Here is a 27324-nt window from a genome sequence, read left to right as displayed (position 1 = left end):
GAAAATCAGAGTTTTAACAGGACTCATTATAATCTCGTTAAAAACTTAGCACACCCTTACTGCTTCCACAGGAATGAAGTGGGTATTGTAAGTAGCAGCCAGGTGCTGCTAATCAAATACACTCGATCAGCTGCTCATCAACAAGTGTGACAACCTCTTTGGTGACAGAAACAGCAAAAAATCCAAGAACCACATCGCAGACTCTACAGGATTTAGTTAGCATGTTAAGTGTTAAAGTTCATGAGAGTATAATTAGAAGAAAAACGAGCAAGCATGGTTTGTTTAAAAGGTTTGTCATGAGAAAGCATCTCCAAAATCACATGGCAGGAAGGCTTAGGTTTGCAAAGTTGCAACTGAACAAACCACAAAACGTCTGGAACAATGTCCTTTGGACATGTGAGGCCAAAGTAGGGATGTTTCGCCATGTGTGGAGGAACCCAAACACAGCAAATCAGCACAAACACCTGAGACCAACTGTCAGCACCGTGTTGGAGGGCTGATGATTTCGGCTGTTTTTTGCTGTTACAGGACCTGGGTACCTTGCAGTCACTGAGTCGACCACAAACTCCTCTGTATACCAAAGTACTCTTTCAAATGTGAAGCCATTTGTCCAATAGCTAAATCAGCAGCAAATGTATAACAGAATCTGAAAAAGAAAAGAGTCAAAGTGTTATAATGCCAAAGTCAAGACCTAAACCTGACTGAAATGATGGAGCAGGACCTTAAGAGAGCTGTGCATAAACAAATGCCTACAAACCTCAATGAACTGAAGTGTTGTAAAGAAGTGTGGGTCCTTCCAGAGACTGGAAGTCATACAGAAAACAATACTTCAAGTTAAGGAGCGCTAAAGGTGCTTTCTACAAGCTGAACTAAATAATGGAGTTTCACAGGACTGCACAGAATCTTCTAAAACAATTATTTATTCACATGGCTCTATCTTTACATTAAACAATTAAAATGACTTCCCAAAATGTTTATTGTAATATTCTTTTATTCTCTATATATCTTGTTATTAGGATTGTTAACATACCAGTATCCTCATCGTTGTAGGTTCGCTCAGCAGTAAGAAAACGGTGGCACCGCTGGCAGGACAACCACGCTCTTCGAGTTCGAGTGGCGCGAGCCATGTCTATCCCGACCTCTCCGACCAGGATCAGCTTCCACAGCATCAAACAGACCACAGCCGTGTGACCACAGAAACACGCAATTTCCATACTGATTCCTCCAGCAAGGTCGCTGTTTGTCCAGTATGACTAAGGAGTCATGCGATTTATTTTGCCTGGTGACAAAAGTTCATTTTAACTGCACAAAAATGACATGAAGTTCTCGTTATAAGGTGCCGTTTGTGACGTAGACGGGCTGGGTTTTTCGAAACAACGAAATGGTTCAATCGTCACATTACAGCAGGTTTGACCCTATAATTTTAGTGTTGTTACTGGTTATGAGTACTTGAAATTTGACTGACCATGACGCATTCATATGTTGCCAAAACTGCCATTTGCCATTGTGATAAAAATGCTACTGCTCTTTGAATTACCTGGTCTTTATCAGAAGCTTAATTTGACAGAAAGAAGCTTTTTGGGGAGGAAGAAAACAGAAAACATCACAGAGTAAAAAAAATAAAAAATAAAAAATGAGTCATAACACTCTGAAGTGAAAACAATTTAACGTAGAGTCATCAACTGCTGTTTTTAACTAAATCACAATCTCAACACATGATGTTTTGGTTAATGTGAGATGTGGCTATTTTATACAAACAAACAAGCTTTTATAATGTGTCTTTTTTAAAATCCTTTTTCTTCTTTCTTTTTTTACATCTTTCTTACTGTTGTAAACATTGGTAAATACTTTTTTTCCCCTCTTTGTTCTGAGGATTTGATTTTACAACTATTTTTTATTTCCTTTTGTTAGACTTGGTCTTATTTATTTGTTGCTTTTTTTTAATGTGCAAGGAAGGTGTCGACATAAAGAGCAATTTAACGTGTTATGTGTTTGAACTCCCAGAGAGCGATAAATGAGCGTTCCCAACTTAGAGTTCTCTTGCAGACGAGGAAAGGTATGATTATATATACATTATTTTATGGAGCCAAGTGATTCTCATTTATGTAATCTGTTAAGTGCTGCGCATGGATTTGTCATGCAGGCACAGTGGAAGCAGATTAAATTCTTTTGGCTTTATGAAATCCTTGTGGCTTCCTTATAATCAGTGTCACATACTAAGCTTCTGGGTCAAAGGAAGAGGAGCTTGACAATATGAGGACCGATCCGTTTCCTAAACCCTTGCTCTGGTTAGATCAACCTTCTGCTTGCCTGTAACCCCGGCTCTTACACCTCCTAAGGCTGCTCACCCAATAGTAATTTAAACAGCCATGTATGGACAGATAATAATAAGGGAGGGAATGTTTGTTATGAAAAGGTTTATCGATCAATTACAGCAAGCTTACATTTTGATGCACATATTCCCTACTGTGTTGATAGATTAGCTACACATCTGTTAAATAAAAACTGTCTGACATTTGATGGGTGGCAAAATCAGCACCACTCATTTCTGTTTGATGTGTGTTTTGTGTGGATTTAACAATAACGCTTAATACTGTGATTGAGCTCTAGAGGGGTCATTAAGAAGATTTTGTAAGCTTCCATGTTTTATTTATTTATTAAGTTTATGTATTTATTTCAGATTATATTTGAATTGATATCGGGGTTTGTATTTAAAAGTGTCACATAAAACATCCAGAATTTATTTCAAAAACTGAACCCATGTGAAGATGGTGTACATAACACAAAATATTTAATCACATCTTGATGTAAAAAAAAAAGAAGAAGTATTTTGTAAACTTTTGCTACATTACAACATCTGTTTCTGTTGATCTTAGTTCATTTTTGCTGTTGCTGCATGATGACGCTTGATGTTAGCTGGTAAATACTGATCACCTCTCATTATTTACCCATTAATATATAACTCTGATCAAGGGCGTCATAATTTAGCCATGACATTGCGCACCCTCCCAAGACTTCAGTATGTTACATACATACAAAGTGTACCACATTACATTACAACTGTGACGTATTTTCATAAAGAAACTTTTTTTAAACAAATGTGAATAAAATATAAATAAAACTATATTTTATTTGAACTCACCAAAGAGAGAAACCATGTTTACTGACATACTGACTTTTTAACTGCCTATGTATTTCTATTATTTCCACTGGACTTTGTCGACCAAATCTTGTTTATTTTGTACATCGTTTGTTGTACATGATGTGTATTCAGTGCTGTTTGATGTCAGACATAATTTTATAAAAAATCAAACTCATTGTTGAACAACCCAGGTTGCCTTATAAACAAAAGAAAAAAAAAGTTTTGTGAAAATGAAGCCGTTGTCTCTGTAAATCATGTATCTTTGTGTTACTTGTATACACTTGGACTGTATGTGTGAAAAAATGATTTTGATTAAAATTGTACTTTAAATTATATAACACACTATATATTTTGGAGGGGGGCATTTCAGTGCATTGGGTCCATACAGTTTGAAAATCTTACAAAAGCCACAGATTGCACTAATAGAATCTGTTCAGCTGATTCATTTGCTATGTATCTCCCTCACCTCCAGGCACTTTATAAAATAAATACAGCAGTTTCATAATGATCCAATCTCATACTTATTCTTCTGATAGACTGAACGACTGCTGCTTCACTGGCATTTCCTGATCTGAAATTGTAGTTTTTACTCACAGAATGGAAGACACACTCAGAGAGCACTTGCTAGACACTGTTTCATACACTTCAGGCTTGACTGGAGTGAAATGGAGCAGAAAATACAGCCTATCCCCAGAACCCTCAGGATTTGAGTTATACATCCCCAAACAATCGGCCGGGACTCTGATGTAGCCCAATCAAGCCTTATTGTGACAATTAATGTTTCTAATGGTTTCCAGCATTGCAAAAGATAGACAATGCTATCAGATTCTTCAGTATCATGCCAGACGTGTGCAGCACATCTGCACAGCATCATGGATTATTTGCCCTGAACTCCCATGTGTCTGCATTAAACTGCATTCCACATTGCATCAACTAAAAATAAATAACCAGCATGACAACAAAAGGCTGCCACTAAGCCTCGGATTTCAAAATAAACCCATCTGTAATGTAATATTTATATCTTAAGCTCAGATAAATTAATAAATGACCCCGCTTAATGAAGTATCTCCCATCACTTAATTATTGCTGCTTTAAGCCAAAACTGACATGCAAAGGTCACCCTGCTGATTTTATACATAAAGGTAAGTTAATAGCAATTCCCACAGGCAGCATCCTTCAGCCTGGCTGTAAAGGAACTTTATTAAGTTTGAGTTTTCAACTTCAGACTTCAAGACTACAAATTTCTAAAAGAAGGTATGCATCACATGTGCACGTAGAGGGTGGAGTAAACCTTAAAAACACATTTACCAGACTGGTGGGGCTAAGAAAACGATGTTTTTGGTGGTATTTGCCTTCAAGGTTTTCTGGCAGAGAAATTCTCGACATTGTAGCGAGAGGATATATTTTAATCCAATCCCTAATATTATTCTAAGCCTTACCAAGTAGTTTTGTTGCTTAAAAATAACCAACAGCACCTGGAAACTGAAAACATTACAAAAGAAATTAAAGCTCTCTGTCAATAAGCCTTGAAGGGAAACTACTCCCACTGGCAGTTGCTCACATCTTCACCACTGGCAAAACAGTTCTTACTGGTTTGACTTGAAATGAGTCAGAACCACTGTGCCAGCACATTAATGTCTTCAGCCACACCGGATTTATAGCTCTGCTTTAATGTTACCTCGTGATGATGGGCCTAATCAGCATTGAGTCAACTCAGTTAGCAAGGGGTTTCATGTAAATTATGCTCTCTGGCTTTAAAACTCTTGATCTTAAAAACGAATTTGACACAACAGAATAACCGTCTCTTTCTTTTTTTCTTCTCTGGAGAAGCACCATGCTTACAATTACACAGGTAACAGGCAATTCAAAGTAAACCAGGACTTTTTAAACATGAATACTTGATTTTTCCTTAAGGGTAAGCCTTAAGGGTGAATGGCATTAAAATATATAAACTGTTTTCTTCCAGGAGTTTTGTTATTATACGGAATTAATGTGGAAATTATTCCAATATGATGCTGCCAGTTTACTGAATTACTCAAACCATACAGTCAATATGTCCCAGCAACTATAAAATGGTGCCAGCCTAGCCGTCTGGTGGAAAATTGGCTATGAACACATAATAGGTAAATATACTATATAGCCTGAAGCGGCTGGATGAGGAAAGCAGACTGAAAAAGATTATGATGAAGGTCAGCAGAGCAGTGAAAAAGAAGTGCTTGAAAAGCTATTTAAGGTGAAGGATAATGCCACGGTGAACTTGTTTCGAAATGAGTTAATCCCAAAATGGGATAGTCTTTACTGTAATGTCAAGATACAAGCGAAAAATCAAAGAAATTTCTTTTTTATATTCAGATTTCATACTTATGTTGAAATATGTTGTTTGTTTTTCAGCAATATCAGGAAAAAAATGTAGGCGTAGCATGTTTGTATTTGTAGCCTCAGGTCTCAGGTAACAAACGAATGTAGTAAGTGGGTCCTTTTCAACTCATTCACAACTAGCGAAACCCCACAGGTATAAATAATGTCTAAGATCTTTATTCATTTAATTGAATGGTGCAGGCATAAAGCAACGGCGCTGAATATTTTACTTATTATTGCATAGGTCCATAGAGCACCTGTTCAACCTAATCTACAACATGACAATGACGATATTGTTCAGAAATCTGGGCGCTTTTGTTCCTCTTGGGGAAATAAAAGGAAGATCCTTGTACAGGGTTGATGTCGTTAAGCTTGTATGAACTTTACCACCAAAATAGTATTTAAGCAGTACTACATAACAATGCTCACAAACAGCGAACATTTTATCAGTTATGGTAAATTGGCTCATTATGGGTCTTACTGGAGGCGTGGGTTTACACGCTGATTAACGAGCATTATGAAACTAACCCTGCCATTGGATAAAATGCCAACCAGAATTTAAATGACTTTCCGTAATGTGGGACTAGCAGGATGGATAGGCTGTGGCACCTTAATGTCCCTCATTTGTATATTTGTAGCAGGGCTGGAGGTGAAGAATGGCATGTTGTTTACAGAATCCCCACATTTACCGCATGTGAGACATTTTTTGAGCAACAGCTCCCTCTGTTGGCTGATTAGAGAAAGTACTATTTCCTGTGATTGACACTGTAGTAAGTGCTACTGCCCTATATTAGGTTTAATACAGACTTTAAATGTCAGTATTTATTTCTTTACTCTAAAGATGCTTTTCTCTTGGGGAATGACTTTGACAAAATAAAATACATTTTGAGAAACGTAATTTAGGTATAACATTTTTAGAAGAAGTAATTGAATCAAATATATGCTCATTTACAGCAAACTACAGAGATTTTATATAGTTTCCTATTTTAATTGTTGTTGTCCTGTTGTTATCTTGAGAATAACAAATAGGACTCTATATTGATTTGTCTGTTAGTGTAGCTTCTTTTATTCATGAGTGCTCACCACAGTGGATGGTTCCACATTTTTTAATCAGCATTTTTTTCTCAAACCAGTGAGCTTTTAGATTTGGCTAATGTGCTACCTACTACACCGTGGAGTCACTGATTTGCTTCTTAATGCACTATATTATATATTATGACTCAATCTGAAGAAAAATGAACTGCCTTATGTGAAAGGCGCAGACAATAACACACATTTCTGCGTTTGTTTTTGAAAAATCGAGTACAGCCACAATGAGTGTTTTTATTTACCATGCTCTACAAAATAAACAGGGGCAATGTGCATTGTGCACACAGCATTAACATCAGGGACCTTAGAAAAAAAAAATAAAACTGTGAAATATTGATGAGTTATGCTGTAGATCAATCCAAGATGCATGGAAATGAAAAATATACAAGATGAGATGTACAGAAATCTTTTGCGGTCAAGAATTCACAATGAAGGAGAGACAAACTCATTACTCACTCATATTGATTTCATTATGTACTGCGATGTAGCACCAGAATGACAATGAGGCTGAAAGAAACATCGGCCCCTCTTAAGATGCCATAATGTATTTAACAAAAGCTTCATAATTTATGCACCCATTAGCATCCTCTTGGTTTTGCATTAGCTGCTCCACCTCGTCCTCCCTCATCTTCTCACCTATGATCCCCAAGGAAGAACGCAGGAAAGCAGTCAGTTCAGTACATTTCCTTATGATGACAGATTCATGAATTAAAGCTGTTAATTAACTCACCCAGTGTTGCCAAAACGTGTCTGAGTTCTGCACCCATGACCGTGCCGTTCCCCTCCTTGTCAAACACCCGGAGGCCCTCTACAAAGTCCTCAAATGTTCCACGGTCCTTGGCTTTGCAGATGTGTTGGTGGATGGGTAGAAACTGGTCAAAGTCCAGCATCTTGGTATTCATATCTGCAAAAAATAATGAAAGTGTAACAAATAAAGCACAAAAAAAGAGAAAGAAAGACGGAATTCCTTTGTAGTGGTGAACTTTATTTAGTCCGATATTATACAGATTCTTGAACTACATCCAGCTCCAACTCTTAACAGCAGCAATGACTCAGTTTGCACACTTGTCTCATTACTAACCTTCAGCTTTGGGCTTTCCAAGCACGTACATTATCTCTGTATTTGTGGGATTCTGGCCCAAAGCTCTTATTAGGTCACCACACTGGGCATAAGTGATTTTCATCTCACTGGTTGGGGTCCTGTCAAACAGCTGGAAAGCATCTTTGAAGTCTGTGAATGAAAAGAAAGCGCATTATTCCTTTTGATTTCTCATCTTGTTATTGTAATCTAAGAGAACATGCAAAGTCTTTGAGAAAAGGCATCACATGCTCTCTGTTTGTGTAACGATCAACAGCATAATTGCACACCTCACATAAAAGAGCCCACCGCTAATGAAAGAGTCAAACCCTCAGATGTTCCTCTCTACCTAGACTGACATGCATCTTAAAGCCTTTTCAAAGCGACTGACACAGATGGATGTTTATTTTAATATAATAGCATATGCTGGCTCTAGTGTATCACCAGCTGCTGCCGAACATTTCTCACACACTTATGGGTGGCATGATCACACAAACAATTTATTCACTCTATAAATAACTCACAATCCATGCAACCCAGAAGACAACTGTAACAGCCGCCTGAGCCTTACCCTCAAGTTGTTCAGGAGTAAATTCCAGCTGCAAAAAGACATAGAAAACAAAGCAACTGAGGGATGCTGATCATTTGGGACATAGTACCGCAAACACAGTGAATTCATTTAAGACGGTGACCTTGATGACCCTCCTACAGCAAGCCATTTTAGCAGGTCGAGTTACAGCCATCATCTGTTCTGATCAAAGTGCATTGTTTACTTGTGACCTTGAGGCTAAAATCCCCTTCTTACTAGATGTATACTGTCTACCAGTGTCAGCGTCATTTGAGTTTATTTTTAGACATAACGTGGAATCTTTGGTGCTGTCAGCTCCACGGGGAAGTAACAAGGTCATAATGTCATGTGCACATGCACACGAGCAGCATTATTAGATATAAAGAGTGTAAAGTACATAAAATCTGTTAAACACCATTTAGAGTTAGAAAACCTGAGATCCAGCGATTTAAAATATATGCTTCTAATTATTCTTCTATTTGTTCAGCAGAACAAGCAGAACAAAACCTTGAAGGGAAACCCATCTGTTTCACCTCGTTTTTTACTGTTTTAATTTTTTAATTTTTGTGTTTGTGTGAGAGAGAGAGGGCAGGGCGGTCTTTATCCTTCAAGCTCGGGTCCTCTACCAGAGACCTGGGTGCTTGAGGGTCCTGCACAGTATCTTTGCTTTTCCTGGGAAACTGCACACGTGTTTGACACTCAGGTGGTAGAATATATAGTAGAAAGAGAACTGAATGTTAAACCAGCTGTACAGCTCGTTTCTACAATCAGCTTTGTGCTCCATTAAAATCTGTTATTTTAAATCTAAAAATAGCTTTGGCCTCAGTAACCACAACAACTTCTGAAGTTTTGCACTTTAAGCATATTTTGAACAGTCAGGGCACGCCCTCAGTTTCTGTCTCATGTCAGGCTACATCTACAGACCCCTAGACCCTTTGTGAGGTTTTGTAAAAATATTATCCAAAAACGTATCTAAGCATGTTTAAAGATGGATGAAGATGGCTATAATTATCTGTATTTTTCTTCCTCCCAGTTTTTCCACCCCTTTTTCCCCACAGAGGAATGGTGAGGGTGGTCTGCTATTTGCAGACATAATGAAGATCATATTTTGTGGATTTAACCACGGTCCATTGTAACATGGCAGCTCGCTCAACCAAGAAAACATTTATCCATTGAGAAAGGGCCAAGTCAGCAGAAGACAATGTTTCCATGATGTCTGACGTATCAAGTAGTTTGCTTCTGAACCTCGTCCTGACAGTGAGTTACGTGCTTTTTTCCCCTTAACTGTCAAACATGCGCGCAGTTTATGAAAAATTCTGTAAAGCTATGAAGGTTAGAAAAAATATTACAAGAATCACCATAACGCCTTGAAAAATCGTTACCCTCCTGTTTGTCTTGCACTGCCAAGTAAATGTCACATGGGGTCTCTGATGCACTTTAAACACGGGCATAGGTAACAGCATGAAGTCTCCTTATCTGTCTAATATGATTGAATAAAAAAAGGGGTTAAATTCACCAACAACCTCTATCTGAAGCCGATCCACAATCTGTGTGTACAATAATAATATCTGTTGATGTTTTACCGTCACTGATGTTGGGTCAAACTCCGGGGTCTTGGGGCGCTCAGGCTCTGGGGGTTTGGGGGCAGCTGGTGCGGCAGGTTTTGGCTCTTCTTTCTTCTTAGGGGCCATTGCAAGAGACAAAGGGGAGGACTGACACACAGCAGAGTGATCCTGGACACTGCGGTCAGAGATGGGTGATTAGAGGCCCTTTATCCACTGTCCACAGGTGTCACCTCCACCCCCATGCCAAACCACAGTGCCAACAATAGGGGAGGACTATAAAAGGATATGCCTTTGTGCTTCTATTTAAGACAAAGGTTGTTGTGTGTGTAACATCATCAAGACAGGAGTGATGGAAAACTACATTAGCTGAGATCCCCGGGCCTGGATCCTTCTGATAATCAAGCTACGCGAGACCTCATGTTACCTAACCAATCTTTGACTATTGACCTGGTTCGGTGAAGTGTAGCGTTTATTAGTGAGGAGAGGAAGACGAAAATGATGATATCTGAACAAGAGGGGAAGTTGCTTAAATTCCAGTGCCACAATGCTCTGTGATGAACAGCAATTATCCTTGATTATTATTCAAAATTACAACCAATGAGACGGCATCATCCGCTGTGCACACTGTGTGCCAGGATAAGCCTTTATGATGACCATTTATCTAGTGCGATCAGAGGGATTTTCAGGCCATTAAAATAGGATTCACCGAGTGTTGTGTCTGTGTGATCTTAGTCTTGCGAGGGTGATTATATGTGTACAAACCACTCGCAAAGTTGAATACAACAAACAAAGAAGTGAATAAAGTAATCTGTGATAACACTGGGTGCTGCTTTGTGTAGCTGCCATTCACACTTGAATGCAGACACAGAGTGGTAACCATCTGATGGTTCGGTTTTATTCACATGGTTATGAACTCAGAATCATATATGCAAGAATAACTCACACAAACATGCAATTAATTTGCTAATTAACGCAGAGTGAAATTTCTTGGAAATGAAAGGTCATGCTTGACACTCATATTAGCATCACAGTTCCTGTGATTTTCTGACTTTACAAATCTTGATTAAGATGTGTGGATGTATCCACACTGTGACTTGTTTATCCAGCTACAGAAATAAACTCACTGTAACCCACTTTTATTAGGTTCATCATCAGGTTGGACCTTTTCCCTTTTTCTTCATGGGATAGATTCATAAAGGGTCTGGAAACATTTCTCAGGGATTTGAGATATTGTAGCATTACTCAGCTGCACATTCATGATGAAAATTTCCTGATCCTAAAAGTCTTTTTTCCTGTCTTCCTTCTCTCACCCCAGCTGGTCACGGCAGATGGCCGCCCCTCGCTGAGCTTTGTTGTTCTGGAGATTTCTTCCTGTTAAAAGGAAGTTTTTCCTTACCACTGTTGCCGAAGTGCCTGCTCATAGGGTTGTTTACTTTTTCTCTGTGTATCATTGTAGGGTCTGCCTTACAATATAAAACGCCTTGAGGTGACTCTTGTCGTGATTTGGCGCTTTATAAATAAAACTGAATTGAATTGTTTCATCATAATATTACATAATGTTCAGCTGGAACTAAGAGGTCCAAAGTGGGCCAATACACCAGCACCAACAGCCTGAACTGTTAATACAAGACAGGATGGATTCATGTGTTCATGTTGTTTGTGCCAAATTCTGACCCTGCCATGTGAATGTTAAAGCAGAAACTAAACTCATCAGACCAGGCAACAATCTTCTATTGTTCAATTTATTTATTTACTAAAACTTGTGTAACTTTAGTCTAAAATTCCTGTTCTTAGCTGACAGGAGTGGCACCCAGTGTGGTCTTCTGCTTCTGTAGCAGAAGGGTTGGTTGCAATGAGTACTTATTTGAGTTACTGCTTATTTTCTCTTTTTTAAACCACTCTCTGTAAACTCCAGAGATGGTAGATCAACAGTTTCCGAAACACTGAGACCACTTCGTCAGGCAACAGAAGTCATGTTATATTCAAAATGACTGAAGTCAACGATCTTCCTCATTCTGCTCAGTTTGAACTTCAGCAGGTCATCTTGATTATGTCTATATGCTTAAAAGTACTGAGTCCCAGCAATATGACCGACTGATTAATTGAACTGATGTAGCTAACAAAGAGACCAGTGAGCGTATAAAAATATTGTAAAAAGCAAGCCGTCCATTCACAGATCCAGTGGAGACTTAATTATTCATGCTCACAAAGAGCATGTTCATGAATGCATTGTGGATTTGACATTTTAAAAGTTTGTAGATCTTTGTTAACACTTTCTTCTTTTTGAGTATTTTTGTACGTCATCATTCTGTCACTAAAGCACTTTTCTCTGCATCTATAGAAGATTGTGCAAATAAGTCTGATCTATGCTCATATTTCATTAAGGACATTTGTCCATATAGTTAAAAACTTTAACAGTGCGTAAAAACCACAAAATCCAAAGGCTGATATGCTCTGAACATCTCATTTCTTTGGTTCACACGACAGCAGGTAAAAATGAAGTCAAAAATAATTTTTATTATTGTAATTATAAAGACAGCAATCTTCAATTGATTGTCTACACTCCTCCACGACCAAAAAGGGCTTCGCTCTCTCTCTCTCTTTTTTTAATGCTGTGATTAAACAGTCGCAGTTTTCTGAATTTTCAGAACTCTGTCATTTTTCTTTTGAGGGGCTAAAGGTAAGTGGTGAGCAAGGTAGGTATTGATTCAGTGGAGTATTTTGATTTTTTGTTTTGGTGCTGCGATCTGTGAAGGATGAAATTTGAATTGTACCTAAATACACAAGAATGAAAGCAGTGTGAAAAATAACAGCTACAGCTTCTACAGCAGGGAAAATGTATAAATTTGGCCTGTTTTTAGAAATATATGCTTGATGTGCTCCATGTCTTCACTCTACAGACTGATCATGATTACATCTCCATGTCTTTTCAAGGAAAGATGCTTGTCAGCAGCTGCTCTTCGCTTGCCTTTAAAGCCTTTAAAGAGCTCCCATCAAGCTCATGTGATAAAAATATCAACTAATGAAGTCAATATTGCCTGATGGTAAGTTTGGTAAATCCTCTGTTAGGAAGTGCAAATACTGAATAATGTGAAACAAATCCTTTAATCATCAGTTTTGTGGGAGCCTGAATCATGTAATTTTATGACAGTGACATATTCAGGCACTTGATTTAAATCTTGATCTAACTATAATTTCCTTTATTAGGAATGATGTCACAAAAAATATGACTGGCCTGTCAGCACCAGCTTGTAGAAATACTAGAAAAGGAGAGATGGAACTAAATCATAATGACCAAGGGGATATTGTCTTTAAAATGCAATGAAACACAAGAGAAACACATAGGAAAATAATTTGGCACGCTCTTCTTCTGTTGCTCTGTTTGACTGTGGCTTCGTGGAGGAGATGGTGCATAAAATCGTAAAAAAAAACAAAAAAAACAATCTGATGAGTGAATGCTTGAGAAATAATTAGTCATGACTGCAGTTTGTTCCTCATTATCTTCAAATGGGAGATGACTTAAATTGTCAGTGTCTGATTTGACCGAACCTACACAGAGACAGATGGAAACAGTGTATGTTAGCCCAAGTATAAATGGATCCAGCCATACATAGCTCACTGCCACCTCCCCCCTCAGATACTGTCAGGTGATCCCATCAACAGGCTGCAGCAACAACTCCTGACATGACCAACCACATACACTCAAGCTCTCAAACCATCTAAGACCTGTGCAGTTTGCTATTTTGGAGTTAGTCTGTTGTCTGGCTGGCATGCACCTTGGAAAAACTCCAGTAAGCGCACAATGCCAATTGTTACTCTGACCTATCACACGACCTTCAGTGCAGCTGTAGCTTTTAGTGTATGATGTTTTAGCAGCCAGGATAAAGCAATGCTATTACACTGCCATTCCAAAAAGTGGCAGTCCAGTTCTGATGACTCACTGAAAAAGTACAGTTTTTATCAGTCAGACATCAGAAAGACACAAAAGCCACAACAAAAAAAGTATGATGTGTCAGTGACATGTGGTTTATTTCTGAGGCAAATAATAGTATATGATTCTGCTATACTGTAGATGTGACTCTAGTCCTCTGAGGATGTACTTAGCAATCTATGGGACTGTTATTTGTTACCACTGAAGGCAAAGTCCTGAAAAGGCTGCAAAATGACCCACCCCAAAAAACCTTCAACAGGGGTCGTCATAAGCCCCCAGAAGCCCTGGGCCCATTCAGCACTGTCAAACAATCAGAACATGTTAGCGACAGGCTGGGCAAAGACCTGCCAGATCTGTTCTGCAAACTATGGATATCGATGCTTGGATAACATAACATGTTTCACATCCGGGTTAAGATTTCGTTTTTCTCCAGCGGGCATCCATTATTGAAGATTTTCTCATGTGCAGTGATGAACAAACAAAACATTCAGTTTGTCACCTCTGTAGTCCAGAGGCTTTAAACATTTCACACTGAGCACTATATTTAGATGCAGGTTAAGACTCACTCTCGGGATGTGTAGCCCCCTCCAAAAACATATTTTTTTCCCCCTGTAGGTGCAGGGTAGCACAGCTGCACATGCCAAAGCATTGTGTTGCTTTCAGAATTTGTTGTGCATTGTGTTGACGTCACTGATGTGGAAGCAGCCTTCAGTAGGAAAAAAAATAGCTAACCCTCTCAACCAAACATGTAAAAGAGGCTGAAAGCAAAACTGCAACCTGAGCACTATGTAGATGAAGGCTTGAAACCTCTGTCATGTTTCATGGCTGACAAAAGCAGCCTATTCCCCATGAGCGCATCAGCTCATGTTGAGGTGCTACATTATCACTGATAATCAAAGAAATAATCACCAAATGTCTGACTTTAATGCAGAAAATATCGATATATTTATTTCACGTTCTATGCTCCTATGCACACAGTACAGGCTGTGGATTCACCTCTATGATCCGCAGCAGAGAACCTGCAACCTTCCTCAGAGGAATGACTCACTGCTGCACTGAGCAGTAAGATTAGGAGCACACAGCGCTTGACCACACAATCTGCTCTGCTAACATGATCACAGTGATGGCATAGAGATGTAAAGCCCCTAATGCACCCGAAAGCCTCTGTTATGGCCTGCGCTAACATAATCGCTGTGTGAAGTAGCTGAAGAGAAATGGGCTCAGAGCAATGCTCCTTTACAAGCTGCCTCACTTATGTCAGCACAGGTGCCACATGGTGCAGGTCAAGAGGTAAAGAGGTAAACACCGCCATCAGGCTGTTCCTTATCTAGCTATCAGCTTTCATCTGAACCTATTGGTGTGATCGTGCAAGCAGTGTCAATAAAACACACTGACAGCCTGCATATTAATGCTTCTGTCAAACCTGGTGTTCCCTTATTCTGCGAGTTAGCCGGGGGCTTCTATTCACTTGCCAAGCTAACGACTGAGCTCACCTGTGATTGTGAAAGTAGGAATAAAGCCCATAGCTACCATCCCCCTTTATTTATGCCACCTATAAGCTAAAAAAATCAACATATTTTTGTGCATGACAGAAGCTTGGAAAAGGCCTGCACTCATGTCAAGTAGGAGGTGGGGGCATTAGCAGGTCATATCTCCGCTGTGGTCAAATCTGTGATCTGGCAGTTTTTATTGTGGGAAGTCTGCCATGCAGGAATGCTAAACTGTTTGCCAGGGCTATTGCATACGCATAGGAAGCAAGAATACAATAGAAAGATAGCTTATGAGCAAGGAAGACTGAAAGTGTGCAGGCTGGGACTGTAGAACAAAAGACAGAAAGCTTCTCTGTGTCTGAACTCTGTGCAAGCCTTTCCATTGCTGGCATGGAGGGTTCAGACAGATTCCACGAGCTGCTGTGGGCTCGGGGTTAGCCTTGGCCTGGTGAGTTTGACTGAGGGAAAAACAGGCCTCGAGGTGAGTGTGAAGTCTAAAGCTGAAGAGACATAGAAGCTACTTAATTTTATTTTTTCTTAAATTGCTTGTAGACTTTGATACCGGAGGCAGATTTATTTAGGTCCTGCATCAGTGTAGCAGAAAGATAAAGGAAAATAAGCAGCTTAGGTGGGCAACAGAGCTTTTGTGAAAAGAAAGAAATATTCTTGGGATTCGTTTCTGTCATTGAAATTGAACATAAATCATCAGAGATGAATCATTATGAGGTTGATATATAATTTAAAAAAGCAGGTGATCTGCATAAGATGAGCAATATTTTATAAATTGAATAAATTATTTGTAGCCCATATAGAATACTGCACATTCACTTAGAGATTTAAACACAGCATTAATGTGATTATCAGTTTTAACACTAAACATAGATCTGTTCTATACAATTGAAAAAATTAAATCTGAAGCTGGGGAGATTTAGTCTTTTCCCTGTTGTAGCAGGTGCGGTGTTGGGGAAACCTTTTTTATTTGCTTTCATAATTCTTTACAGGGCAACATTAAGTGCGTCCAATGCTCTGTAACTGCATTAACAGACAAACTACCCTTTGGCTCTGTGACAGGGCTCTGTGGAGCGGGGGCGACACTGCTCCACTGTGATCATTTACGAGCACTCAGGATACAGCGTGTCCTCGCCAACGTTAATACTAATAAGGTGGTTAATATACCAGCTCAATTCCTGGTAGGTTTTGACGTGTTCATTATCAGGTCCACAAGGCAGTCAGTGAAGTGAAGGAGCGTGTAATTAAACTGTCCCCTGTCCAACTAGGATCCGATGTGGTATCCAGTTTAGTGTGCTGAAGTGGTAATGGTGCCAGTCTGCACAGGCTTCACTCCAACATAGACTCCATAGCTGCCATGTTGTTTGGCAGAAATTCTTATTTAGTAAAGAAAATATAAACACAGGTTTTTTTGGGGGGCTCTCAGTAGGATTTCCGCTAAAATATATTTTATGCGAAACATTTTTTAATCTATGTGTGTTTATGAAAGTGTGCGTCGCCAGACAGCAACATTCGTTTTACAAACTCCTAGTCTTACCTATTCTGTCACAAACATTTACACGTGTAATAGATATATAAAAAAAGCACCCTTAATGTTCACAAGCTAAAACTTCATGCATCAGAGGCTTCACTTTAAAATGTAATGAGAGAGAGGTATTATTATTCAGGCGCAAGATGTCAGTCTGCAAGCCCTAATTATAACTTGTCAACATCTGTGCTGTCAAACACGGAGAGCCCAGCCAGCATCTGAACTACACTGCCCTCCTGTGGTCACAGGGTAATTAGCTGGGTGTCGATACTGCCACTTAATTTAGTCTTCTCAGTTGCACAATACTCAAAAAATACAGAGAGGGATGACATCTAACAATCCAGTAACATCTTATTACTCGTGCGCATTTGAAAGAACATTTCTCGTTCTTTGACCACAATTTATTGATCAGTTGCATAGTCTTAAGAATATGCTAGCGTCATTTAATTGAATATGTCATCGTCTTCAGAAAATGGGGTGGTTAACTGTCACAATCTGCCAAACCCACAGGTGTAAATTATGAATAGAAATAATGTTTTTGTGTATATATATGTATAGAATATGAAAGAGTCTGCTCAGACAAACATTTATTAGCTGGTGAAAAAGAAAGAGGAGCAAAGATATGGCAGTGTAACAACGGGAAGTCAGCAGAATACAGAGGGATGCAGAAGAAGTGCAGAGGTTGGATGCAACAAATCCCCTGTTACCTTGTAAGGGAGAGCATTAGGTGTGAGGTTTAATAGAGCCTGCGGGCAAAAGGATCCAGTGATTTCACAGCACAGCTTTGTTATTGTAGCACTCTATTGCATGTAGCAGACTCATGTTTTGTTTCCACAGTATGTGTTTTTTGGCACTGATAGCTGATGTGTTTTGTCTCTGTTTTTTCAGTTTTTCTGTAACTATAACTGTAATGTGCAGCCATTTAGAGGAAAAATGACTCCCTCATAAAACATGCAAATCACAGAAAACATTTTGTTTGCGTGTCGAATGTAAAACCCTAAATGTACACACTCTCATATACAGTTGTGGAGTCAGAGGTTTACATACACTAATCATGGTCATGAATGTCATGGTAGTTTTGTACTTTTAATGGTTTTGTTGAGCTTTTTGTTTTACAGGGTGGAATGATTATACAGCATGCATCTTTAATCACTTAAAAAAAAAGAAAAAAAAAAAGAATTGGATCCACAGGTTTGAATTTATTTTGGATTTTCTGTCAAGACAATAATCCCAAACACACATCAAAACTGATTTTGAAATGGATAAAGTAGGCTAACATTAAGCTTCTGAAAAGCCCTGACCTCAACCTTATTAAAAATTCTTTAAAAGCTGGATCTGCACTAGGAAAACAACCAATTTAAATGACCTATGTCAATTCTGCCAAGAACAGTGGTCAAATATCCAGCCAGAATTATGCCAGAAGCTTGTTGATGTCTACCAAAAGCATCTGATTGGGGTGCAACTTTCTAAGACACATTTAACCAAATTTTAGTTGGGCTCTTTGGGTATATTTGAGCACAAAGAACAGCTCAAAGAAATCATCAAAACCCCCAAATTACTGTGACATTTATGTCCATGATGAGTCTACATTTAAACTTCAGACCACAAATGTAGCAGGTATGCTCAGGAAGGAATAACAGTTTTATTCAAAATGCATTTGTTGTTACTGAAAACACGAAGGACAAGACTGTAAGGAAACATGAAGAGAACAAACAAACTAAACGTCTATGCATTTTTCTGCCTGGCTTTAAACACTTATTCATTTGCACAAAAAAACTTGAATTTGCCTGCATGTATGAGCAGTTTTGGGAAATGCAGAGAAGAGAACTGAGAAAATAAACTTCAAAAATCTTTTGAAAAATGTGCCAAAGCAATTGAATTAAAAAAAAAACCTGTAAAAGCAAATCTTTGAATCCACAAATGATTCATCATCATGTGTTTCCCTCATATCACCTTTTTTCCCATTAGAATACAAAATGTTTTACCTCAGTTAATATGAACTAACATAGAGAAAATAATGGGTCAATCTGGATGTTTGGATACTTAATTGTGCAGAGCAGCACTGCTGAATTATTCTGACTTTTCGAAGACAGCCTTGATTAAAATTATCTTCACATTAGTTTGATGTCACATCTAATTTATTTGATTAAGGCCCCATTCTTTCTGCTCTCTGTGTAATTATCTGCTTGTACCTTGTCCCCACTATATACCTCTTATATTTCTGTGAGTCGGTGGGAATGAAGAAAGATTTATTGAGGTACTTCACATGTATTGATCCTCCCGAGGACATTCATTCTCACAGTGACCCCTAGAGTACCCTTGCTGAGAAGCAAAAGTGTCACACCAAGTAACTCTGACAAGCGTTGTTTATTTAAAATTGCATTTTCAGCTCTGCAACATGCAAACAGTTCTCTTATTAAAGATAGTTTTCGCTTAACTTTAAACCCCATGTTGCTCTTGACCAGTTAAGTGTTTACTCTGCTCTGCTCATATGATTCCTGTTTGCCACAACCATATCTACTCACAGCAGTGGAGGCCATAGTTTCCACTGTAAATATGTTTTCCCTTTTCCCCTCATGTTATTATCTATGGCACTGAGCTGTAAAAATTGAATTCTGCTGATCTTATATTTTTTGTAAATAATTAAAGTTTTCCTGTTCCTTAAAGTTTGAGGCCAAGCGTGATCATGTTAGGACTCTGCAGGTGTGGCCTGGTATAACAAAAAATCATATATGATTTACTTTTGAACTTTTTTAACCTATTTTTTAAAGAACTTGTTTAAACGATAACGATGGAAATGATGACCAGGTAGCATGCCACAACAGGACCAAGTCTAAGAGTATTATAATCACTTTGTTGTTTAGAGCGTCCCACTTTAGCAGAATCAACAGTGTCTATACAGAAATATAGAAGATGGGTGACGTGTGTGTGTGTAAACCAAAAGCAAAAGAAAAAATGAGGAAATACACAATTATTCCTTCACTTTAACAAGGGGAAAGTTACATACTTGATGGCGCTCACCCTCCTGTGTCTCTGATTCACTTCTCATGCCTAAAACAACCAATTATCATTCCTCATGACTCATGCTTTAACCTAACCCTGTAAACACAACCCAATCAGAGGGACAAAGCTTCGTAGAACTCCCTCACAAATTTTTGAAAGTAAACGCCATCTAAAGCATCGCACGCTGGTTCGAGCCAGTTTCTGCTGTTCTGTTTTGGGAAAGAAATGGTGACCTCATTGCTGATTACATTCATTTTATCCAGATAGTATGTCTGTAACAACAGATTAATTTGCTGAGAAAAATACATCGAGCTATCAGATATCCTAAGCAGCTACCGCGCTGGCCCCTCTGACATTAACTGTTAGATTTATGTGCCAACTGTTTTTCTTTTCTCGTACTTTAACAATTACACAACCCTACTTTTGTTTTTGAGTTCCTTTTTGGTTTTGTCTTATTGCTCAACACTTTGGTTATCTTGGAATTTGTTGACACTGGTGGACAATTTCGACTCTGAAATCATAGCGCATTTTGTACTGAATTGCTTGTTGTGTTAGAAATGTTATTCTCAATTTGATATATGGTCATATATATATATATGACCTTTACTGACCCACAAATATATATATATATATTTGTGGGTCAGTAAAGGTCATATATATATATATATATATTTGTGGGTCAGTAAAGGTCATTGGTTAGCTCATGCCGCCTTATCTTCAGGAGCCATGTGTTTGATCAAAGTAGTTTCAATATGACAGACGTGAAAGTGGAAGATTGATGTTCGTAATCATCAACTCCTCCACTTCCAGTGTGTACGTGTGTCCTATGTTCACAGTGTCAGGTATGAAGTTTCTTTGACCAGATTTGTTCCTTTATTCTATTTCTGGGTTATACCTCTGGGAGACCTGAGTGTGTGAGCTGTCAAGACAGCAGGAGGAAAGATGAGCTGACCCTAATCCAACTTGAAAAAGCTTTGTCTGGCCCTGGGGGGCTTCACCAATTGTTTTGTGACAAAAACTGGGTATTGACTATATTGTATATGACATTTGCTGCCTTGGAATCATGATTAAAATAAAAATAGAAATGATTAAAAAGAAAGCCAAGATTTTATTCCAATTACAATCCCTGGTGATTTCTGAGCAGCACTTGGTAATTGTGTCAGAATTTTCCAAAATGTTTCTAAACATGGGGAATTAATTATATGTGTACATTTAAAGCTTTCATTTGCAATTTCCTTTGTTAGGGTCACACGTGTACGTGAAAGTGAGGGCAAACCAAACCAAAACAAAACGATGTTTATATGGAAAAGATATAACTGGATGTATAAAAAGAAGTCCAGCACACTATATGAAACCATGCAAGAATGAGGAGTATCGTGTGTCCAGACATACATGTGCTTTGAACTTTTGGCTTTTTTCATGGCTTTTGACAATGCGTCACACAGATATACAATTTCAGTGTCCCCATTCCTGGATTGTTGCATAGGGTGCAGCATATAGCTTATAGTATCATTTCAGTGGCGAATACGTAATACAAAATACATGCCATATGTTACACTGGCGTGTTTTTTTTTAACGTATTATTTTTTTCTAAGTAGAGTCCCCTTTGAGATTGTGTCAGGAAGGGCATCTCGGGTAAATCTGTGCCAAATCAAACATGCGGTGGTACCTGCTGTGGCGACCCCTTGTGACAAGTGGAGCAGCCAAAACTATCTTTATTTTTTTTTCTAAGTAGAGAAAGTTAACATGAGTGGATGATAATGAGAGCTGATAAGGGGAAAAGCTAATTTCCTCCAAGTGTAACAGATAATAGATTTGTTAATAGCTTTTTTCACTTTCATCTACTTTGATATCTGATTCCTTTTGTAAATGTGAGAGAACAAGAATATACAAGTTGGTCTCCTACAGACTTGGACTCCAACCATGATGGGAGCTTGCTGCGCAGATAGATAGATAGATAGATAGATAGATAGATAGATAGATAGATAGATAGATAGATAGATAGATAGATAGATAGATAGATAGATAGATAGATAGATAGATAGATAGATAGATAGATAGATAGAGATGTGCTATCACAGCAGAGCGTTGTCCCTAACTTACAGACAATTACCGGACACGGATATTAATCATTCCAGTTGGATGTCAGAGATCAGAGAGCGCCTCTGATCTCTGACATCCATCTGGAATTTATCACAGAATGTTTCTGTGATAAATTTGATGGCAAAAGATGCAGGACAGGGTGAAAAATTAAGAATAAATACAATGGATAAGACCATAATCAGCAGAACTGGCACAGAGATACAGTAATTGGCTTGAAGGCGAGGTTAACCTTTCCCAGAGACTGTTTCAAAAGAAAAGCTCTTTCTTTAGAAAGACAACCCCTGACAGATGGATTGAAAACTGAGTGGAGATTATGCATATATCTTAAACACAGTCTCGTCTGTTAATCTTCTGCAGCCTACTGTACCTTGAGTTTTCCATAGAGGCACAGTGGGGTGCAATCTTCTGCAAGGCAGATGAGCAAATATATTGATACATCTTATTGCTGTTTGTTTATGACCGCTTTTATATTGTGTATTATCTTACACCGCAGGAATTAACCTATATTTATGATGGAAAAGAAGGCTCTGCTGGTTAATACTGAGGACATTGTTATAGTAAGTACCATGACCTCTAAGAAATAAATACACAGAGCAAAAAGAAAATAAGGAAGTTTAAAAAAGGAAGTGGAAAATGGGAAAGATATTTATATATCCTTATTTTTGTATGCTGTGCAAAGACACACAATTTCATAACCTATAGTGCATTGCTGCTTAGTTAAGGGGTTGTAAAAATGGTACTGGATCTTTTTTGATTTCTTCATGCAAAAAGAACTTCTCGTTATGTTGCGGCTTTTTGCTTTTATCTTTGACTGACTGAGCAAAATGACACAGCAACAGCCTGACATCAAGTCCTTATAAAAAATAAGAGACTAAATCGCTATATGTTGTTGTTTTTTTCGTGAGGAGGCAGAAAGAATATAGCAAAGCTTGGTCTTCTTATCAGCTTTAAACAAAGACATCAACTGCACCTCACTGAATCTGTTGGCAAATGGAGAGCTTGAATTATAGGTCCTACCATATCCTATATTTTAATTGAAAGTGAACAATATATAAATACCACCTTTGACTGACTTGTTCAAGAACATGAGCAGCAACAACAACACTTTCTTAACAGGTATGATACACATGAAAATTGAATGTACGAACCGTATTGCGTGTATCCACTAGGGACAACTGTAAAAGGCTTGAGAGCTCCACAAATGTAGTGAACCTTGAGTTAAGGCGAGCTTTTATGCTCAAATAACTAAATACCCATTATCCATCCTAGTACACAGAGAACTGGGGCTATGAATTTATCCACTGAGTCATTATTCTATTTTAGTTTCACACTGTTAACAAAACGTACAGTTAATCAGCTGGTTAAAAGACATGAGCAAAAACGCCAAACTACAAAGATTTGGAGCATTTTAAACCCCACAATAAACACGTACATTCAAGTATAACTGCACGCGTGATGAGTGCTGCTGCGACTTAAACTTTGATTTGATGCATGAAAACAATGTCAGCATGAGATGCCAGTCTGTGCCCCGTGTGGCGGAAGCATATGGCAGTTAATGACTTTAAAGCTGATTGCTGAAACATTATTCTCTCTGATGGATAATACACACGACGTTCATCCACAACAGCAGCCAATCACGGTTGTCTATCAGCATTGATGGCTTTTATAGCGAGTCACTGCTTGATGCTTGATATATTGTATCAATTCAATGGAATTTTATTTGTATATATCAGAACAACAGTTGTATCAAAGTGCTTACTTAGCCACAAACAGTATACTCTCAGAAAAGAAATTGCCTTAATGGGTGCAGTAGCGTGTAGCTGGGGCAGTACCATCTAAAGTGCTGCCGTTGTACCCTTGATACCCTTGATATTTGTACTTGCTAGCATACTTGTGGTTTGTACCATGTGGAAACCAGTCTTGAACCTCTGGTGTCTATATCTTAATGCCCTGTCAGAGCACAAAACAAAAATTGGAGAAAAAAAGTTGGAGAACAAAAGTTTAAAGCTAGAACCTTCGACAGAGCTAGCCTCAGCATCTCACCTCCTCTGTTTTACTTGGATCTGACTTCTTCTCTTTGACTGTACCTAAGAACCTCCAAGCTTGTAGCTTGTAACTTTGCAATAAAAACTATTTTTCTTAACTGGAAAAACAAAACAAAATGATCAATAATTCACTGGCTCAACTTGCTAACAGATCATGAAAATTCAGATAAACTGACTTCAACTTTATAGAAAAACTTGACCCAGTTAAAACAAAAACACTGTTTCCATGCTTATGTTGCGCCTAGAGCTCATTCCCTTTATAATATTCAGCGTGTACTTCAAATACAAACAAGATAATATAAATCACATGCTAAGGCTGGCCACCATGATCGGTACATACAACCTTATCCCCGTCACCCCAACCTCCCTGTACTGTTTCTGTGTGCTCCTGTGTTTAATGCGAAATTATCTTGAAAATTTATATTTCACCTAAGTCCTTGCATATCCCTGACACACACACACACACACACACACACACACACACACACACACACACACACACACACACACACACACACACACACACACACACACACACACACACTCAATCTTTTTAAAAGTAATCCTGTTTTAAAATCTAGATGAAATGGTGCCAGCGTGTACCTTTTTACTCCCTGGGCCCAAATATGTACCCTTTTGTCCTTTGAAAAGGTGTAGCTGGGTATTCCCAGGTGGTGCACTGTAGGTTACACCCAGCAGGACTGAAATTGCCTTTTACTATATCTCTGCTTGTGGGAGCCTGTGAGGTGGTTTTATAATCCTACAACTATTCTATGATAGCTGGGACTCTGCATGGTTTAACAGCTGGGGCATTTCAGTCATTGTGCCATTTGATCACAACTGTGACCACACTGTAAAAAACAGCAGTGTACATTCAGCTGTCAGAGTACCATAGCGACTGGAATAAGCAGCTCCAATGGTGTTTGTCAGTATTTTCCCCGAAAACCATCATCATAACCTGCTGTTCTAGAATCACTTTTGAGAAAAGACACTTAAAAAAATTAAACAGCTGGAGATCTTCCCACTTGCCTTGGTCAAATGAGGACATCACAGCGGGATTGAAAGACTTCAAAATCAGAAAGTGGAAATTTTCAGTGGGATGGGGACACTTACATAATTTCATTACAGAATGAAATGTGAACAAGGAAGATAGTCAAAACATATATGTGATGTTTGCATGCATTCATGCCTGGTTTGGCATGGCAGTGTCATCATCGCAATGTGGGTCTCTGTCTCCAGGTGGACAGGAACTACTTTAGTATCTATCACAGAGTCCATAAAGCGCTTGGACATTTGGGATATAAAAGTGACATTATGAAAAACAGAGAGACCAAGGCTCAAAAAAAGTACAAAAAACATTTATAGTTCATATTTCAAGTTGTCTAACATTTTGTTCATGTTAAATTATAATCCTGAAAAAAAAAACTGTTTTCCCCCCTTTAAACAATTTTAATGGTCAGTAATGTAAAACAACTGCAAAGCTGAAAGCTGAGTTTATTCTGAAAGAACGGTGGAAAAAGCGTTCACTCATGTATGATTTCGGACTTTTACACCCAAAGTTACCAAATAAGACCAGGCGGCCTGAATTATTCTCGGACACTAAAGGGTTAATCGTCTCTTAACCTGATAATCAGTTATAAACAGGTGTTTGATTAGGAACGACTTTGTATATATTATTATCACCATTACAATAATAGTAATAATTATGTCTGCCTGCACGATTAAAATAACAGTGTCACACAAACATATTCGCGAAAAAGCATAAAGCGGACAAACTGCTATGACACTGTCCACAAATCCTCTATTATTTCATTTCCAAACAAAAATCTTGATTCGTTAAAAGAAAATTGTGCACGCTCTCCTGCATTATGTCTCAGTAATCCAATCCTACTAGTAGTTGCAACTTTTGAGAGAGTGCAGGGGAAAAAAGCGGTTTGGCAAAGGCCCTGCGATCTGTTGAATGTGGAGTTTGTTTGAGGGGTGAGAAAATATGTCATTTCGGAGCCGTGGTTTATTCCAACGTAAGAGAGCGCACCAATGAAAAGCTCTTACGCTCCACCCTACCTGCCTCCTTTCCGCCCCCCCCCCCCCTCCTCCCCCCTCCTTTTCCATCCACATACTCACTACTGAGCACGACCTGCCTCCTGCCACATCTGGAGACGCTTTCTCAACACGAGGAACTTCAAGTTTTGCGCTTACTCTGCGAACAAACACGCGTTTGCGAATTATCTGTCCGTCAGGGTGAATTTGGGTTTCTCTTGATAGTAAGTAGCCTAAATTATTCAGACCAAGTTGGCGTTTTTCCTCCTTTCTGAAGCTTTTCACATCACCATCGGTAGCTTAAACAGATCCATAGAGTTCCATACATGCCGTTTCTGTCTGTCACGGTGGATAGATTTATAATTCGGCACGGTTTGTGGACATGACAACTGATACACTACCGTTTTGTGCTTTTATTAATTTATAAGAAAAAAAGAAGAAGAAAGAAAAAGACCGGTAACCAGGGGTAGCGAACACGCGTACAGTGATTGAGTTGAAACACGCAAATCAGACACTTCTATTAAAAGTTTGAAATTTCACGCTCCGCTCTTTCACTTGGCTGCCATTTACTGTTAAATGCACAAAGTAGACCCTGTCTGCGATCCTTCTGCTCCACTGCCGCCCTGCACGATAGATCCGTGCGTTGTTGATGGTGACATGAGTCGCAGGATTGAAGTTGTGAAATTCAGCAGCGACTGGTGATGGAATGATACGTTTCGGGCTTATTTTTGTACAACGCTGATCTAACGCTTGGAAAAGAATACTGGAATAAGCCGCAAGGCGCACAGCTCCATACTGAAGTGTTTAAGTTAGTCTGAGGGGGAAATTTAAAAGACCTAAAAATACAGCGTCGGTTTCTTCCCTACAAAGAATCATTTGAACTTCCCACCGCAGAGCTAGGGCGACATAAATAGTTCTGACATGTGGATGTAATTTCAGAAGAGGAAAAAAGACAGATGCAGAGAAATAAAGAGAGCAGACTGAGCCGGAGCATATAGTAGATTATAGGAAATTAAATCGAGGGCAGAGCGAGGCGATTACAGAGTTATGATTTCACAAGCCATCATAAGCATCGAGAGGCCAGATGGAGTGAAAAAACACAACTCGTTCCACTTTGAAGAGAGTTAAGTAGATTAAATAATTTCATCCGAGCTCAATCAGCATCTGTCTGAGCCCTGCAAGGACTCTTGGAGGTAGAGTTGCCTCAGGTCAGGGATGGGATCCTCTCTGCTTCTCCGCAATCTGGACTTTCTACTCATCTCTCTACTCAGCGGTTTATGCCTGGTAAGTCATTTCAAAATGAAAATAAAAATGCAATAAGCACATTTACCCTGCCTGATAGACAAGATGCTGCTTTAATGTTGGTAAAGTGTGC

The 27324-nt window shown here is 38.7% G+C and overlaps 3 protein-coding genes across 3 annotated transcripts in view; 2 read left to right on the top strand and 1 right to left on the bottom strand.

Moving 5' to 3' along the window:
- crhr2 (corticotropin releasing hormone receptor 2) overlaps positions 1 to 3650 on the top strand; it is a 37734-nt gene extending 34084 nt beyond the window's left edge. The window contains exon 12 of the mRNA XM_084912032.1: positions 1051 to 3650. Coding sequence (XP_084768158.1) covers positions 1051 to 1191 — 141 coding nt within the window. The 3' untranslated portion in view covers positions 1192 to 3650. The remainder of the gene's footprint in view (positions 1 to 1050) is intronic.
- Positions 3651 to 6697: 3047 nt separating this feature from the next.
- On the bottom strand, positions 6698 to 9965 carry myl13 (myosin, light chain 13). Its single transcript, XM_084913173.1, has 5 exons — positions 9819 to 9965; positions 8239 to 8266; positions 7671 to 7820; positions 7320 to 7493; positions 6698 to 7225 (listed from the first exon to the last, which is right to left on the bottom strand). The coding sequence occupies exons 1-5, from the start codon at positions 9924 to 9926 to the stop codon at positions 7119 to 7121; spliced, it is 567 nt and encodes a 188-aa protein (XP_084769299.1). The 5' UTR covers positions 9927 to 9965; the 3' UTR covers positions 6698 to 7118.
- Positions 9966 to 26051: 16086 nt separating this feature from the next.
- Positions 26052 to 27324, top strand: part of pth1r (parathyroid hormone 1 receptor) — a 47599-nt gene continuing 46326 nt past the window's right edge. Inside the window, exon 1 of the mRNA XM_084912054.1 lies at positions 26052 to 27233. Coding sequence (XP_084768180.1) covers positions 27165 to 27233 — 69 coding nt within the window. The 5' untranslated portion in view covers positions 26052 to 27164. The remainder of the gene's footprint in view (positions 27234 to 27324) is intronic.

This window comes from Perissodus microlepis, chromosome 18 (assembly GCF_051167445.1).
Source record: "Perissodus microlepis isolate ML-2025 ecotype Zambia chromosome 18, ASM5116744v1, whole genome shotgun sequence".
NCBI classification, from domain to species: Eukaryota; Metazoa; Chordata; class Actinopteri; order Cichliformes; family Cichlidae; genus Perissodus; species Perissodus microlepis.
This window is presented reverse-complemented; position numbering and strand designations above follow the sequence as displayed.

Coding starts and splice junctions, on each gene's coding strand:
- myl13 (XM_084913173.1), bottom strand. CDS start 9,926: ATGGCCCCTAAGAAGAAAGAAGAGCCAAAACCTGCCGCACCAGCTGCC. Junction 8,267..9,818: donor TTGACCCAACATCAGTGACG/GTAAAACATCAA, acceptor GTCTTTTTGCAG/CTGGAATTTACTCCTGAACA. Junction 7,226..7,319: donor ACACGTTTTGGCAACACTGG/GTGAGTTAATTA, acceptor TGGGGATCATAG/GTGAGAAGATGAGGGAGGAC.